We start from the raw sequence: 16,901 nt of genomic DNA, 5'->3' as shown, positions 1-16,901 counted from the left end.
TTCCAACGAACCATATCCAAATTCTAAAGGCATTAGAGAAGCAATAATCGTTTAAACATGGAGATAACTGTTAACAATTTAAGACTCTCCTTAATAGGAAGTTGAAGTTGCATTGGGTTGTGTGAAAATTTACGAAAACATAATTATGTAAAATTTTGAGTGAGAGAGAGACCGAGCTACAGAGATAAGTTCAAACCCTGCCAGCTTTCTAACTTCTACAGACCTGACTAATCACGGCGCAAAGTAAAAGTTTGAGAAAGTTCCAGAAATGTTCAGGTCTGATGAGGTACAGTATACTGACGCTACTTGTTCAATGACACAAACATGAGTCTGTGATACCTTTGATACCCAAGGAAGATGGACTAGCAAATTACTTTTCCAAACAACAGTTTTGAAGTTTGTCAAAAGGACTAAGCACTCTTTCGATCAGTGGTAGAATAATGAATGTGTTGTGTGCACATCTCACCTGCGATCCCTTGCAGCAGTCCACACACGTTGAAGATGCTCTTCTTCATGATGCTTTGGAAGCACATGGTGAAGACCGAGATGAAAGCTACGGCGCACAGCAGCAGGATCCCAGCCGCCAGGAAGATGGAAGTCGCCTGCCAGAACCCGCTGGCAATCTCCCCAAAGTGTATGGCGTACGGTCCGCACAGTATTCCACGCTGCATGTGGGGCAGTTTTATACAGCGACCATAGATGCCCAACGTTGGCCTGTAGGCCTCCCCGGCTGTGGTGGCCCCATGGGGGCCGAAGACTGCGTCTGGAGTGCGGGGGTATCCCACCAGCCAATCAGTGCTCATGAAGGCAATGAGCTCTCCGAACGCCGCCACAATGCTCAGCAGAGTCCACAGCATGGAGCGGCAGGTGACAATGACATGGCACATACTGACGGTGGCTGGAGTCTCTCTCTGATCAGATTATTAACACCGCTAAGAGGTGAAAAGGTCCCTTGAAGGACTGAGGATGGGATCCTTCTCCAGGCGAAGACGTGTGAGCGAGTGAACACTTCACAAGAAGGAGTCGATGACAGCCCAGTACACAATAAGGTTCCCGTCAATGATTCACAGTCCGCTGCTGCTTTCCTCTTTATTTTCTCCACTTCTTTCACTTCTTATCTTGTGCCGGCGTCGGTTCAGGCACAGCTGTTGTTACTCCTCCTTGAACTAGCCCTCCTGTCTGTCGGCTCGCTGTTCAGACTCTTACTCTGCTCTGGTTTGTCGGCGTCTACATTGTATTGAAGTTGCGCTCCCCGAGCCAGCCCGCTGGCGTCACATCAGACACACCTAAGACAGAAAACAGAAAGACAGAGCAACAGGGTCACCGCTTTGTAATTGCACGTATAAAGCGTAATTGCACGTATAAAAAGCAGGGCTAAGATGATCAGTAATTCTTGTGGTATTTGAGGAAGTGCAGCTCTCCTGTTTCTCCCCCTGTTGTATTTTTGGAAAAGCAGAAGTGTGGAGAATAAGGAAAGTGTGGAGGAGAAGTGTTTAATGAGTTGTGGTCATGTGAAGTGGGGCCTCTTTTGCTTTCAGTGTGTTTATCTTTAAGGATTGGTGATCAGTGTTCTCTCCACTCCTAAGTGGATCTTCATGACTGTGGTTGTGTGAAGATGGAAACAAGAAAAACATGACCTTGTGTGTGTGTGCTGTGGAGGTGGAGGGTTAAAACAGACGTGGACACAGCGGGATGAGAAGCGGATGCAGACAAAGAGAAAAACAAGCCAGAGGCCTCTCAGCCAGCAAGCCCACACAGCTGACCTGGGGGTCGGCCAACGGTTGATAACACAGTGGCCTGGTCCAGCTGTCACATGAACGCTGATAACCTCACTGACCCCTGATGCACTGCTGAGTCAGTGACACACACGACAATGAGTAGGCTACAAATGCTGTCAGTTCACAAACACATCGGGACTAGACGAACAACAGCCTTTTACGTGTTTTAATAAATGTCTGCTTTGCTCTACCTTGTTTAAGGCGGACAACAATCCTGAAACAGTTATTAGAGCTCTAGGCAGTTCACTAAAGCTCCTACACGGGCTATTTTAAACACCCGGTTTTTAGTGCAACGACAATGATGTACTTGAAGCAGCAGGAACAGGTTTTTAAAAGCTTTGCATGGAAGCACATGGAAACAGCTAGTATGTCTCTCTCCAAAGTAAAAAAAAAAAAAAAATCCCGCCAAAACCTTTGAAAGCTTACTCATTTGTCATAAACAGTAAAAGGCTAATTCTTTAAGTTACGAAAATTTTTGGTTTTGATCTACAAGCAGCAATAACTGGTTCGAGCAGAGGTTGAAATGCCAGGGAAGATGAAAAGATGTGTATACTGTGCAGGGCTTTGTGCTCATGGTATAAACACAGCTCAGGGCCAAAGCTGACAGTTGTTTCTTTTCTTTGAGTCAGTATTCTTTTTTTCCCCCTGCCCTGGTTTCCCTGCTGCCTCTCGGGAGTCTGTTAGTCATTCTTCCAACCATGCATTTGGCAGGACGTCAGAGGGAGACCAGGGGCCACCGCTGACACGTGTGCCGCCCAAATATTGTGGGGTTTCCATCGGGCAGCCTTTTACAGCGAAGGGGTCTGGGTAGCCACGAGCAGTCCCTTGTGGTCAAATCCCAGGGAGTGTGCGAGTGAGTAAGAGCGTTACAGAAACTTTGATCTTAGTCATCCTGCAGAGATATCAACAACAGTCCTCTTTTCTTCTCCATTTCTACTTTTCCAGTGGGGAAAATGACCCAGATCTGTGGTCTCTCATAGGGCGGTGTGTGTGTGTGTGTGTGTGTGTGTGTGCGTATGTGAGCGCTAACGTCGCGTATGTTTGGACTGTGTAAAACAAATGAGATCATAAGAACAGGCGCAGACAGCCGCCTCTGTGGATTTCGACCAAAATTAATTTTATGAATCACAAGCGTTCTCATTGCCTCATCCATGAACAGATGCGGGAACAGATGCAGACACACATTCACTTGCCGGACTTCGGAAAAACTCCTACCACCCCCTCACAAAAAGGGCTGTTAGTGTTTTTTGAGGAGGAGGGAAGGGGGTTGTCCAGAGGGTCCTTTGACAAGACTGATGTTTGACGTTAGGATTTAAGCAAACGGGCAGTCCGAGGTTTTTAGGGTCAAACATTTGCTTGCCAGTTGCGAAAGCTAATTCCTCCCTGACAGGAATAGTGTTGGAGATGAAACAATTTGAACCAGCTGGAGCGATACGGAGCTTTGAAAACCCCGGACACTTAGCCTTTGACCTCCCTTGGCTGCAGTGTGTTTGCATCACGCGCCCGTTGGTTACACAGCACCTACCTACTTACTAGTGGGTCTCAATTTGTCTGAAGTCGCCTTGAATGTGGGTTAGTGGAGCTACAACAAGTCTGGACAAGTCTGGTTCTATTAATGGTACCTGGTGTTTGTACCAACGTAAGCCCAGCCGTCTGCTCTAAGTTCCCAGACGGACAGACTTGAGCATTTATCATGAACAGAAGTTTCCCAAGATAGAGTGAACCATGGTAGTCTACAAGGCTCTGGGAGGATTTATGATGTCCTTCATACTCCCTGAGTAACCAAGGGGGGCGGGGGGGGGGGGGGGGGGGGGGAGTGTGGATTATTTGAGGCTCGGTTTACATACACAGAATAGTTTACGGCCCCTTGTACTGCACCCATCACCCAGTTGACCCCCCAATGCTAATTTCAATGAGCGCGGACACTTACAAGACTCCCTGCCGTCAGATATATGCTCCCCTATAGTGTGAGCTAACAGCACACTACTTGGGAATTTTCTCCACAGTTAGGCCTCAGAAGCCCAGCAGAATGTATTAAAACAGAGGCTCAAAATGAAATTCAGGATTATCTAATGATCAATGTATGGTATAAGGATGTCTGATCAGTCACAGATGAGCACCGTTAAATGTTACATCTTTAGTTCTGCCAGTCACAAAGCAAAGCATTCAAAGTTACAAGAGTTTGCTGTGATGAAAAGAGGTAGGGTTCACTAAAGTTATACAAGTTATCCCATAGAAGCAACATGAATGTTGGTACCAAATTGGATGGTAGTACATCCAATAGGAAACGTAAGGGGATAACAAAGTACCAAGGCTTCAACCTCTGGGAACCATGAATATCTGCACCAAATTTCATGGTAATACATCAAATATGTTTCAAGACGTGGCACTAGAAGGCAAACATGTCAACCTAATGGGACAGGAAAAGACAGAGGTTCACTAAAGTCAGTAGTCCATAACCTCTTCAAGCCATTATGATTTGCACCACATTTCATGGTAATACATCAACTATTTGTACAGACATTTCACTAGAAGGCATGTTATGGAAATTAATATTGTGTGTACATATAAACATACACAAAACTTCATTTCCATAACAGACAAAAAATGTCAACCTAATGGCGGAAAAGGCCCAGAATTACCATAATCATTGAGCATTAATGTCTCAGTCAGAACCATGAATATCTTCAACAAATGTTATATTAATAAATAATTTTTTTTTAACTAAAAACCAAGAAATGTAAGCCTCGTAGGACAGGAAAGGGGATCAGGGGATAACTAAAGGTATTACAATTCATGAATGGCAATCCAATTACTTGTTGAGATATCTCCATCTGGAATAAAGTGGTGGACCATCCAACCATTCAACCAACAGTGCCTACACTACAGTCATGTTACTACTGCAGCCATAAAAGCTGACTAGCTCAACTCCTGTCCAAAGTGTCCACTCAGCTTTCAGCTCACTCGCTCTCATCACTGCAAACAAAACAGCAGGAAACGCCTTTCCACGCTGCCACCGACAGGAAACAATCTACATATGTATGGACATGCCTTGACTGGAGCAGCGCGTCACCATGGAGAGTGTTTGTTTAGAACTGGATGAGAGGTTTGGGGGGGAAAGAGTTATCGGAACGTCCTCATGCTGAAAGGACTAGGAGAGAGTGCTAAAGATAAGCTTTCCACAACTTGTCAGGACTGTGCAACATATGGCTAAATGTCATCCGTTGACAAATTCAGAAATATGTAGCTTTTTTCTCCCCCCTCCACTCGCTACATTTCCAGCCCACAGCTCTCTTTGCCTGATGTGAACCTAACTGCAAAGCAATTTTAAAACAAAGGGAGTGCTTATAATCTGTGAGGATCTGTTTGAATGAAAAGCCCCTGGAGCCACTGAAGGGAATGCAGGAGATGATTGGTCACGCAGAATACTAGTCAAGTCACACTGTAAACACAGCAGCTCTCTTTTAAGATAAACCACATTGTCAACAAGCTCCGAGGGGAGCTCCAATTAAAATCACCAGGTCTGTGGCAACCATGTGGATCAATCAAACAAAGCAAAAGCACAGACTTGTGTTTTCTTGCTATTGGCTTTAGAGAACAGATTAAGTCTTGGATTTTGGATCATTGCAGACTCTGATAGTAACAATAGCAGTCAATAACAAAGGAGTCCAAAGTCAGGTTTTCCACAGCATAGTTAGCCAGTCTTTCCCTAACACTTCTGCACATCTGCTCATCATCCTGGAGCTTTGCGATGCTCCAGCGAGGATGTGATTCAAACCTCAAACTAAATATTTATAAACAGTTACATCAGCCAGGAGCCCACGAAGCTGACAGCCCATTAAAAAAAGTAAATGGAGGACAATGAAGGAAAATAAGATAAGATTCAAACCTGTCTCCATTAGGTAGTCCAGCTAGCTCTCCTGGAGATGTGGCTTCTCTGCCCTGACTCCTTTCCTTCTCTGCACACACTTCAATGCCTCCCTCTCTTGAGTCTTGAGTCTCGGACCCTCCCCACCCTATGTCCCGCCCACCTGGACCCATCACGACTCCTCTGATTGGCCAAGGGGGCCCGACACTGGAGCCACACTTCTTGAGAGAGTCCACATGGTCGCCATATTTCGGTGCAGAATCTGGGTTAAAATAACAAGAGGAGCTGGAGCTGCAGAAGGTCTCTCCTCCTTCCAGGTCTTTCGTTTCTCTCACCTCTTCGCTCTTGTTTTCGTTGCTTTCTGCAGCCTTTAAATCAGCCAAGTCCAACATCTTAGTATCAGCCCGAATCGGTTTCACTTCCTTTACTAGAAACAAGTAAACCTCAACTACACACCAATAAATGTAGCCTTATTCTGTGAATACGTATGCTGTTGGATAAACTTGGTGTACTTGTAAGTGGACTTTAAAAAAATACTTTTAAGAACTATATTGTCTCACTTTTTAATTAATATATTTGTACTTGAAAATATACTGTATATTAAGTGTACTTTAGTAGTAGTTCAGTTCAGTTTGTTCTTAAATAATAGTTAAAGTGATCTTGCAAAACAGTGAGAGTAGTACTATTTAGTTCAGTTAATGTAGTAGCTCCCACTAATAACCAACATATGTAACGTCTTTCCCCAGTCCACAATGAATATCTGACTGCCAGATTAGATGGTTGCCTAGTAAACTGCCTGATAGAGCAGATGTTTCACTGTCTCACTAATAGATTACCTTTCTGGCTGATGGGAACAAACTACATGTCTTGGGAGTGCTTACAGCAGCAATGAGTGCGTTCAGCCAACACTGCAGTCAGCTACAGGGTTTGTGTGACTTTTTTGTGTTCACTCACAAAAGCGGGATACAAATTAGTTCCATATGAGGATGGAAAAAAGGGGCCGACTCAAACAGGAAGAGATGTCGATAGGCCAGGCACATTTGAAGGCAGCGTGGAAAAGCCAGAGAAAAGAGGCCTTCCTTATCAGTTTGAATGGAAGCTAGGCCACAACAGTTCAAAAATAGATCCTTTCAACCCAGATGCAAATGTCTTGAACCTATAAAACTTGTCCTTTGACCCATTTTCAATAAATCCTGGTGACTCATCGTCACCCTGTGGTTTGTGAATTGGGTGGGAGGAAGTTAATGGCCCATTTTAGAGCCACACAAAGTCTCTCCAAACTTGTAGAGGATCACAAAAATGCCTTTTCTCAGGAAAACAACAACTGATCGTTAGTTAAGCCCAGTTTGTCTGAATAAGATAAACTTAGAGGTGTTATAATATGTCAACCCAGCTACAACACATAAAGTTTACAACGTTGAATTCATGGTAACTTTTTTTTTTTTTTTTTTTTTTTTAACCTTTATTTATACAGGTATATCCCATTGAGTCCGAAGACTCTTTTGCAAGGGAGACCTGTTCCCATTCCCACGTTACCATTCACACACACATTCATACACCGATAGCAGGCTAACTATCGACATTCACACGAGGCAAGGTGGGTGAAGTGTCTTGCCCAAGGACACAACAACTATGACACAGGTGGCAGGGCGGGGATCGAACCTCCAACCCTTTGATCATCGGCCGGCCCGCTCTACCAACTGAGCCACAGTCGCCCACTGTTGGTCCTTATTTGACTCCTAGCCAGGACAACTGATTTTGCCAGAGGACTCGACGAATCATCTCTCAGGATTTATCATTTGCAGCTAGCTAGCTTATTAGGATAACGTGAAGACAATCTTTTAAAAAAGGGTCTTAAATATCCAATACCAATATCATGATGCTACATACATCATGCTAAAGTAGCCAATGTGTTAAGCAAACATGTCTAGGGTAATGTTGGATGAGATGTAAACTTCGACTAAACCAAAAAAAATGTTGTTTGAATATTACACAAGGTGATCGCACAGGTGCTGTGCTTAGTTACGGTAGCTAACAGTACAATTTGAAAATCAGCCTCGGGGGAGGGGGTTTAGGGAAATACCAGCTAGACTTTCTGTTTATATTCTCAGCCTTATCAGAAACAAAACCTGCCCTTCTGAGCGGACCTTGTTCTCACATATCATGTTTTCCTTTCAGGGGGATGCAGATACAGATCAGACCGAAAGAGACTAGCCTACATATCGACTTACAGACTAATGCAAAGCCGACGGTGTGCCCCTGAAGATGCTACGGGAAATTTTCTCATTGGCAGTTTGGACACAAAGCAGGCCCTCACATCAAAGACCAGAAGATCAGAAAGATCCTCAGCAGTTGTGGTTGTAGCAGCACATGTAGGCTAGGTTGTAAGCTAGGTTAAATCATCACTCATACACATTCGACAGATCTTGGGAAAAGTCTGGCTGGTAATTTATCTTTCCCTGTCAGACCCTGATCAATAGTATCTGGTTGATCTAAAGGAAAGTGGATTGGTTGTGAAGCAAAGCAGGTGGAGAACTGATAAAAGTCAGATAACAGCAATGTCCACTTGACGATTGAACTAAGATGTGGACGAAGGGAGTTTATGGAAAATTTGGTTTTCATAGTTAAGTTTCAAAGATCTTTTTAATAATTGGAATAATTTATATTTATATATTTTCCTAATCTTCCTTACTATAAAAAGGAGTCCTACATGAAAACACTCTTGTTTGTAAACTTCACATTAAGCTGCAACTAACAATCATGATAATTGCCGATAATTTTCTCAATCATTTAGTCTATGAAATGTCAGAAGGTAGAAAAAAACACTCATTAGCCTAAAATCCCAATGATAGAAATCATAGAAAAGAAAATATTTTTGCTGTATTTGGTTCAAAAATGTTTAAGCAAATATCAAAATAGTTTATTTTCATCGACTAATACATAAACTGACTAATCATAGCTCTATTTCACATGTAAGACTTGCAATAGTAAAATTAGATTGTTAGGAGGATGTACAGTGGGTCAAAAGGTGCCCAACATACTTGCAGTATATGTAAAATGAGTACAAGCAATAAAGTTTCTGTGTCCAAACACCTGTGACCTGGATATTAAGGTTTGCCAAAAGCATGGTTTCCTAAAGCCGTAAAAAGCGTGAGTCAGGAAGGAACTGATATCACACTACAGAAACCAAATGCTTGATTTTGGCTCGTGTGGACTCCACACATGATTCCCGGACGTTCCTCAGATATCTCAATGAGGTTTATCTCCATGTGTTTCTAATCTGAAAGTGTAACGTCATTCCACTCAGTCCAGAACACCCTGAAGAGGCTAAGCAGGGTTCACTTACTCTTGTTTTAAAGTCCCTGTAAACTCAAATACACAAAATACGTCTAACTATGTAATTAATTGCATGTGAGTAAGGATCGGAACAGAGTTAGGCATATTCATTAATCCAAATAAAAGATATTCTCATTTAAGTTTGATAAACTTTCTGTTCAGATGAGGTGGGCTATGCTCTGGTTATTATGACACACTAAGTATTTTGAACCAATCACGGCAGTTCTCTGCCCGAATGTTCTATAAAAACAATGATTGTTGCCAAGGAGACCCTTTGAAAAGGTCATATCCACACAGTCATGTAAAAAGGTTTAGAGAGTAAAAAAGCAGTTTTTTAACTAGGTTTTATACTATTTATGAACAATTATTTTCAATCAGATTTCTGTAAAAGTTTATTGAGACACCCAACTTTGATTTCATATATTGATTTTTTACTATTTTAGACCACGTTTCCTGAGTCTTTAAAAGCCGCTGTGGAAAGAAACGACAGAGGAGAAGAGGAGGAATTTCCAGTTGAGGAAAATAATAATGACAGCTCACTGTGTGTGGAATTCACGTGCGGATTACAAGGCAAGCTCTCTAGAGAGCGAAACAAATGACAATACCTGATGGTACCATATGGAAGTAAACAACAGTATCCCCATCCTGTTTTTACTTTCAATTGGGTCAGGCATTTCTCGTTACCCAACAAAAGGGCTGTCCAATTAATTGAATTTTAAATCGTAATAACAATTTTGACCGACAACAATTAGGAAAATAAGATAATCGAGTTATACAAGACAATGTTTTTTAGCTCAAGCCTTTTAATGTAATGATTATGTTAAATAATAAGTGATGACAATACCAATCAAAATAGACGCGATCATGATTTTTGCCAGTAAACGAGCAGCCCTACCCAACAAGAAAAGGCTCAATTTCATAATGATGCGCACTGAAAGCAGATCCGGAGTGACAAATGGCTGTAAGGGAGTCGTCACTGCTAAACATTTGCCTCTCCGTGCAATCAGAGACGCCTGAGCTCGGTTTGAATCCCGCAGAAGGAAACAGCTTCAACCATCTGGCCACTTCAAGGCCAGTATGACTGCGTAAGACCCGTCAACACGCACATGGAGGCAGATGTTTAACATGCACACACAGGGGAGCGGCCGCCAATCTACTGTGCACCATATGAAGTATATTCGGACTTAGAGCCTAAGTAAAGAAGGGTGTTACTGGTACGATACCTCAGTTTCTTTCCCCTATACTTTACTTGCTGGAATAATAACATGGTTTTATATTAACCATGTAAATATTTACCATAAAAGCCAAAGTTTTCGTATGTTTAAAGGTGTTTCTGGAGAATTCTCATTGCCAAATTTTTAAATCTGTGAATATCTCCTCATGATCTGCTACGTGTCTGTCCTGTATGTTTGCTGAAAAAGAAAATGCATTGTTTACACATAGCCTAGATTCTGTAAATGGGCATGTTGCTAGCTACTATGGACCCCCTTTGTTTACATACCAGTTCATTCCAGTAGCAGTGATTTTGAGAACAAGTGTTCCCCACGAATCGCTGACTGCACCTTTAATGTTGTCTACATCAGCAGTCATACAGTACAAGGACTTTTGCCCCAATACAAGAATGTCTAAAATTGTCCTTCCTGAACAAACAACAAGTCCAGAAGTGTTTGGATCCGGACCAAAAGACTCAATGCCAGCATACTTCCATTGTGCTTCGGACATATTTAAGACTTATAATCGGTGCCAAAAATGGATTAAGGTTGGATTCCCAGTCCTTGCTATCAACCCTGTATGCTTAGTTACTAAATGTTTTTCTGCCGTAGCGGATCTTCACCGACAACATCGACATCTTCTTCATACATTCGACACGGATGCATTTATTTAATACGACAGCTGAGGTCAGGAGACATATGTTTCCCCAAGCTAAGTCACGCCACATAATTTTTATCCATTATGCTCATGTCAACGATGGTTGTAGTTCAGCGTGTCTTAATGTGGGGGAGTTAGTGTATCTCCCGCGGCATATTTGTGTGAATTTATGAACTTACTCGGGGAGTGCTATAAACATGCGGATGTGTTGAAGGTGAGGAAATCCCAACTCTGGAGCTATGGAAGTGGGAGTTCAACTTTAAATGTTATTGGGCCCCCTCCGGAAAAGCTTTTAGTAGCTTATTTGGGGTTCCTCATTTCACGCGTCCTGCATTGCCATAAACTTTATCATGTCTGTTGACTGAAACTATGTCTCATTTCTAACAAATAATTATCAGCGTTAAACGGAACAGTGTGAAGGATTTTTTTCCATCGTTACATAGTTTTACATAAACTGTATCATGAAATAATTTCTGAATGATATGAGGATGATGTGCCAATTTACTAAACTAAACTAAAAAAAAAGTTGGGACAGTTGGGAGTACACCTGTGAGAGGTGTGGTGCTAACATGTGCGCCACAGAGGCACAGAGGACTCAAAACACCTCCGAATGAGACGGAAAAGCTTGGGAAACAAGCAGCCTAAAGGGGGAGGGGGGGGGGACAATTCCACCTATCCCTAGGGACCTTTTTTGTAGTCCAAATACAGACATAGTACATAATAAAAACACAGCATAGCAAGTGTACACACAAACACATGTGGACCTGGGCACACAAAACATGCACACCTCTTTTTGATCTCAGCAAGAGTGGCCGACTTTTCCCCCCTGGAAACATGTGTTTATACAATCTGACAGTGTGTCAGTCTGGTCTGAGTTGGAAGGGTTGGGGTTAGGGTAGTCACTGCAGTAGGAGTGACTTGTTAATAATAAAAATAATTCCTTTTATTTATAGGCACCTTTCAAAACACTCAAGGTCACCTTACAAGGTAGAGTTAAAAAAGAAAAACTAATAAAACCAACAAGACCAATTTACAGCGTTTAAAATCCTTAAAAACAAAGGAATTAGAGGGATGAATGTGGGTGACTGATAAGTAACAATTATACTGAGTATGCCTGTTTAGAAAGATGTGTTTTGAGATGAGCCTTGAAAGTGGAAAGAGTCAATATTTATAGATGTCTACGGGGGTGAATCCTCAGCTGTGTCTCTTGAGGAGAACGCACGGCGAAGGTCTACAATCCCTCATCTCCTCATATTGACCATAACAGCTCTCGCACGACGGGCCCACGCCAAGAGGGTTAAGAGGGTGGTGGAAAACAAAGCCGCAAACTTGACATCTCGCAAGTCAGGCCCTCAAGTTGGGTGGCCGACCGGACAGCTACAGACAGGGAGGGTTCCACTGGATAGCCATCTTGTGGAAAGATTGTTCTGCCACAAAACAGCGTTTTTTGGGGGCTTTTTTTCCCACTTTGCCCAAAGTGAACTGTGTGGCATCTCCAAGCAGTGAAATGTCAGCTTGGGCAGAGTTCCTACAGCGCAAGGAAAGTTAGATTTAAGACTTTTCAGACTATTTTAATGCCACTCAGATTGAGAACAAAAACGGAGAACAATATACATTTTGGTGTTGGGGCCAATTTGGCATAAAACATGACATCTTTGGTCCAGCTAAAAAAAATGAGATCTTCTTCAAATGTTGCATTTTTGAGACTTAAAAGCTTAAATTAAGACATTTTAAAACAAATCATGGCCGTATGTCAATGCCTTTTAAGACATTTTAAGAGTCTGCGGGAACCCAGGCTAAGGATTAAAGAGACAGAGGAACAGCACCAAAACAGAGATAACATCCATCACAATGGCACAAGGCTCTGAGAGCGATAACAGCCGGACAACAATCACTTCGGTTTGTTGTGTGAAAAAGACCAAAACAGAAATACACAGCTGCTGTGTGACCCTATGGGCAGTCCTCCAGGGGTTTTTAACTTCTTCTGTAACTTTAATGCATCAAATCAATTTTAGAAGCTTAGTAAAAGTGAAGTGGTAGGACTTACATTAATGTCGATTCTTATCAAACAGTCCCCATAGCTACAGTCATTGTTTTTATAGAACGTTTGGGCAGAGAACTGCAACGAATCGTTCAAAATACTTATTGTGTAATAAGAACCAGTGCATAGCCGGCCTCATCTTGACACAAATTCTGTAAAGTTTATCAAACTTCAATGACAATCCTTGATTTGGATTAATAAATATGCCTAACTCTTTTCAGATGTTGCCTATCATTCAACTACAGTAACTCCCCAAAGGAGAAGGATTTCGTGGATTTGGGCTTTAAGGAATTGCTTGATAAATGCATTTTATGCATTGTTTAAAATATTACACATTCTATTGTATTATTTCATGTTTGTGAGCTGCTGTTTATATTTAGTTGAGAACTTAATTGAGAGGAAAAAGAGAGGAAATTATTCAACCAGTTGGAATACCACTTTAAGAAATGAAGGGGGTTACATTCTTCAACACCTATTTCCTCTCCTCTCGCCCTGAGGAGCCCCGGCACTTCTCATCAGTTTCCCGCTGTTAAGAGAGGTGCGGAGTTTGGGGGCCCTGAAGCCTAACACTGTCTCCATTATGCTTAACCATTCCCTACCCCACCTTATAGCCCCCACAAAACTGCCCCAGGGACCGTAAACACAGAAGAAGAAAAAGTCCTTCCACTTCAAAATCCCCACGGTGCTGTTTTTCAGGGCCAGACTCAGGAAATCAGTCGCTCTGTTGAGCTTTGGGGTAGATTGTATTTGGAGTTTTTGGACCCTTTTTTTCGGAGTGAGGGGGGGGGGGCTAAAGGCATTGTTCTAGCTGTGTTTTCAACTTTGGATGAGTGCAGTTTAAAGCCTCTTGAAACCTGGTCTAAAAAGACTAAAAATGAATATATGATGTTGAAGGTGGGTGTCTCAATACGTGTTCGCAGAAATCAGATTGAAAATAAGTGTTATAAAATTTAGTGTCACTCAATCATGGAATTTAAAAAAAAAATCTAGCAGAGAACTTCCGTGATTGGTTCAAAAGACATAATTTGTCATAGGAACCAGTGTATAGCCCCAACTCATCTGAATTCTTGTAAAGTTTCTCAAACTTAAATGACCATCTCTTTAATATTTGGATTGGCAAAATGAATGCCTAACTCTTTTCAGATGCTTACAATTAGGCAATTCCCCAAATGACATAGTTCGAAGGATTTTGTGGATCTGGGTTAACAGGGGGCTTTAATTCCATCTTCCCTGTGGCTCAGACACAAACTCCCCCACTTGCAAACCGAGACCTCTGTGTCTAGCTGTTGTGGGCACTCCCGAGATAAAACCCGATACCTACGCTCAAAATCAAAAGTAAGCATTCGTTTAGGAATGCTGGCACCAGACCGTCTCCAGTTTCGGATAATAAACGGATCAAGTGATATCGTCAACACACTCAAATGGCAAATGCCGTTATCGGCGTGCGGGGGAAGGAAAGAGACAAATGAGGGAAGAGGGCAAGAGAAAATGGACAATATGAAGATGTGGGAAGCCGAGGAATGAATAAGCGTGCTTCTATTGTCTGACTGGTTTTCGGGGGAGTAAAGGGAGATGTGTAACTGCTTTCATTGGAAGACAAAGAGATGGGTCATGCGTCTCTGATGGAAACCTCACGAGATCATATCAGATAATTTCAGATTATAGCAAAACACTGGACACCACCGTGGTTTACTGCAGAGACAAGGGGGGAACATGGTCTTGACTAATTTGTGACTTTTGAGGCCAACTAAACCTTGTTTAGTTTTACAAGAAAACTGCCAACATATGAGCCAACTTATTATCTTTTGTTGAGATAACGTATCATTCATAAGTAATGTAACAAGTTCTACATACTAAGACTTCTAAAAAGTAAAAGTGTTTTTGTTTCTTTGTTTTAACTTTATCTATTTGATTTAAAAACTAAACCTCCGTGTTGCCATCCATGTGTCCAGATGTGTCCAGGACAGAGCCCCAAGACAAAAGGACGTCCAGCCAAAAACAAGTATAAGATAACAGGAAGCAGACGGCTGACACCAAGTCTCCCCTTTTTTAGGAGCAAAGTGACAAACGCTTATTCTGTTTATTATCTTAAAATGGGGGCTTTCCTCTTTAGACATGACCTTCACAGGTGGTCCCTGCTCAGTATCCATCACTCCATTGTTATCCTCCATATTGGAAAAACACCGCCCCCAACTTCCGACTTCATTTGGACAAATACACCCGGACAGATTTCAATAGTCAGCGCCGGGGCAGACAATGTAAATACAATGTAAATATGCTACAACTTACAGTGGCAGCAGTACATTCAAATCAAGGGTCCATATAATTCACAGGGTAATAAAGCTGTCAAATAGGCCCAATGCACTGTAAACACAGCCTCCAAAATGACCTCAAATTAAACCCAAATCTCTCTTAAACATTAGACATTACAGCTGCCTTTCTCGAACTGTGGATGTATAGCAGGCTTGTTGCTTTAGACAGCACAAGTTTAAGCTAGGTGTACTTAATAAACTGGCAATGGGGTCGTGTATATCGCACTAGGAGACGTGTTTTATGATTTTTGTTATTTCGGGTGAACTTCTGGATTACTTTAGCTGAACTAGCCTAGAGAAGGGAAACTTACTGTTCACAAGTTATGTGACATATTAAACGTGTGACAAGAAGCTGCAAACTTTATTCAGTTTAGGCTAAAACGATTTAAAAATCACGTAAACCTGGTTTCAAAACTTTTTCTTTTTAATGGGTACTCCTTGGATATATTGCCAATTCAAAGTCAAACAACACTGCAAAAATTCAGCTAGTCTTCAAGCCTGTGTGGATGTGGATTGATCAGATTGGTTTGAATGTGTTGCCCTGGAAACAAAAGCAAACAACACAGCCACTGTACATATGTCGGATGGGTTACTAACGTTCACAGCTGACTGTGTTGGTCATTGGTACAGCAGGAAGCAATTGCTCATAGTGAGAAACAGACTGAGGTCTTTAAAACAACAGAGTGATGTTAGATAACACCTGCTGCCCGCAACAATAGGGGCGCCATGGGAACGACGAGCTTGTGTTTCCACTAGCAACAGACAGGTGCCCGGATCCCCAATAATATTTGATTGATTGATTGATTAAACTTTATTTCAGACATATCAAAAAAAAAAGAAAAACTAAAAGCATGAAAACACAACACAAAGAATATGTTCAAATGATTTCACAAATAAAAATAAACAAAATAAACAAAAAATAAACATAACATTGAATTGATATGCCTGAAAAGGAGTAGGAAGAAGTATAAACTTATTTAATCCTACCCCTTTTCCACAGCTCAATAACTTTATAATAATTTTTTATATATATATATATTTTTTTATATTTATACAATCCATATATCCATATATACTCGACGCCATTGCAAATGAGGGACACCCCTGAATTGGTCTCCCGAGGATAAACAAAAGTCAAACGAAAAATGAAATGAAATATCCACTACATACATCCATACAAAAATACATCCACCGTATGCATCAACACAATTCATACGTCCATATCTCCATATTTGTACAACTCACATATCCATATCCACACATACATATACTTTCCGTCTTAAATCTCTCCCTCATCCCTGTACCTGTTAAAAATCATTGCTTTGAATTTTTTTTTGAACTGAATCATGTTTGGACATTGCTTTAACTCCGTGCTCATACCATTCCACAGTTTCACACCACCAATTGAAATGCAATGACATTTTAAAGTCATGCGTGCAGCCAGTGTCTTAAAGTTTAACTGTTCCCTCAAATTATAACCACCCTCTCTGTCAAAAAAAAGTTTTTGAATGTTACCTGGTAGCAGTTTGTTTCTAGCTTTGAACATGATTTGTGCAACTTGATATTCAACCAGGTCATTGAACTTTATGATACGGGAATGTAAAAAGAGGAGGTTGGTGTGATCATAATATCCAGCTTTATTGATTATTCTTATGGCTCGTTTTTGAAGTGTGACTAGTGGTAGCAGTGAGCTTTTG

General features: G+C 41.6%; 1 protein-coding gene across 1 annotated transcript in view; it reads right to left on the bottom strand.

Annotated features, from left to right (window-relative positions):
* lhfpl2a (LHFPL tetraspan subfamily member 2a) overlaps positions 1-16,901 on the bottom strand; it is a 48,933-nt gene that overhangs the window by 6,359 nt on the left and 25,673 nt on the right. The window contains exon 3 of the mRNA XM_080046909.1: positions 467-1,286. Within this exon, the coding sequence (XP_079903035.1) occupies positions 467-887 (421 nt within the window). The 5' untranslated portion in view covers positions 888-1,286. The remainder of the gene's footprint in view (positions 1-466; positions 1,287-16,901) is intronic.

The sequence above is a fragment of the Ammodytes marinus genome (assembly GCF_949987685.1).
Source record: "Ammodytes marinus genome assembly, chromosome: 18".
Taxonomy (NCBI): domain Eukaryota; kingdom Metazoa; phylum Chordata; class Actinopteri; order Uranoscopiformes; family Ammodytidae; genus Ammodytes; species Ammodytes marinus.
Note: the sequence above shows the minus strand (reverse complement) of the source record. Positions and strands in the feature narration are given on the sequence as shown.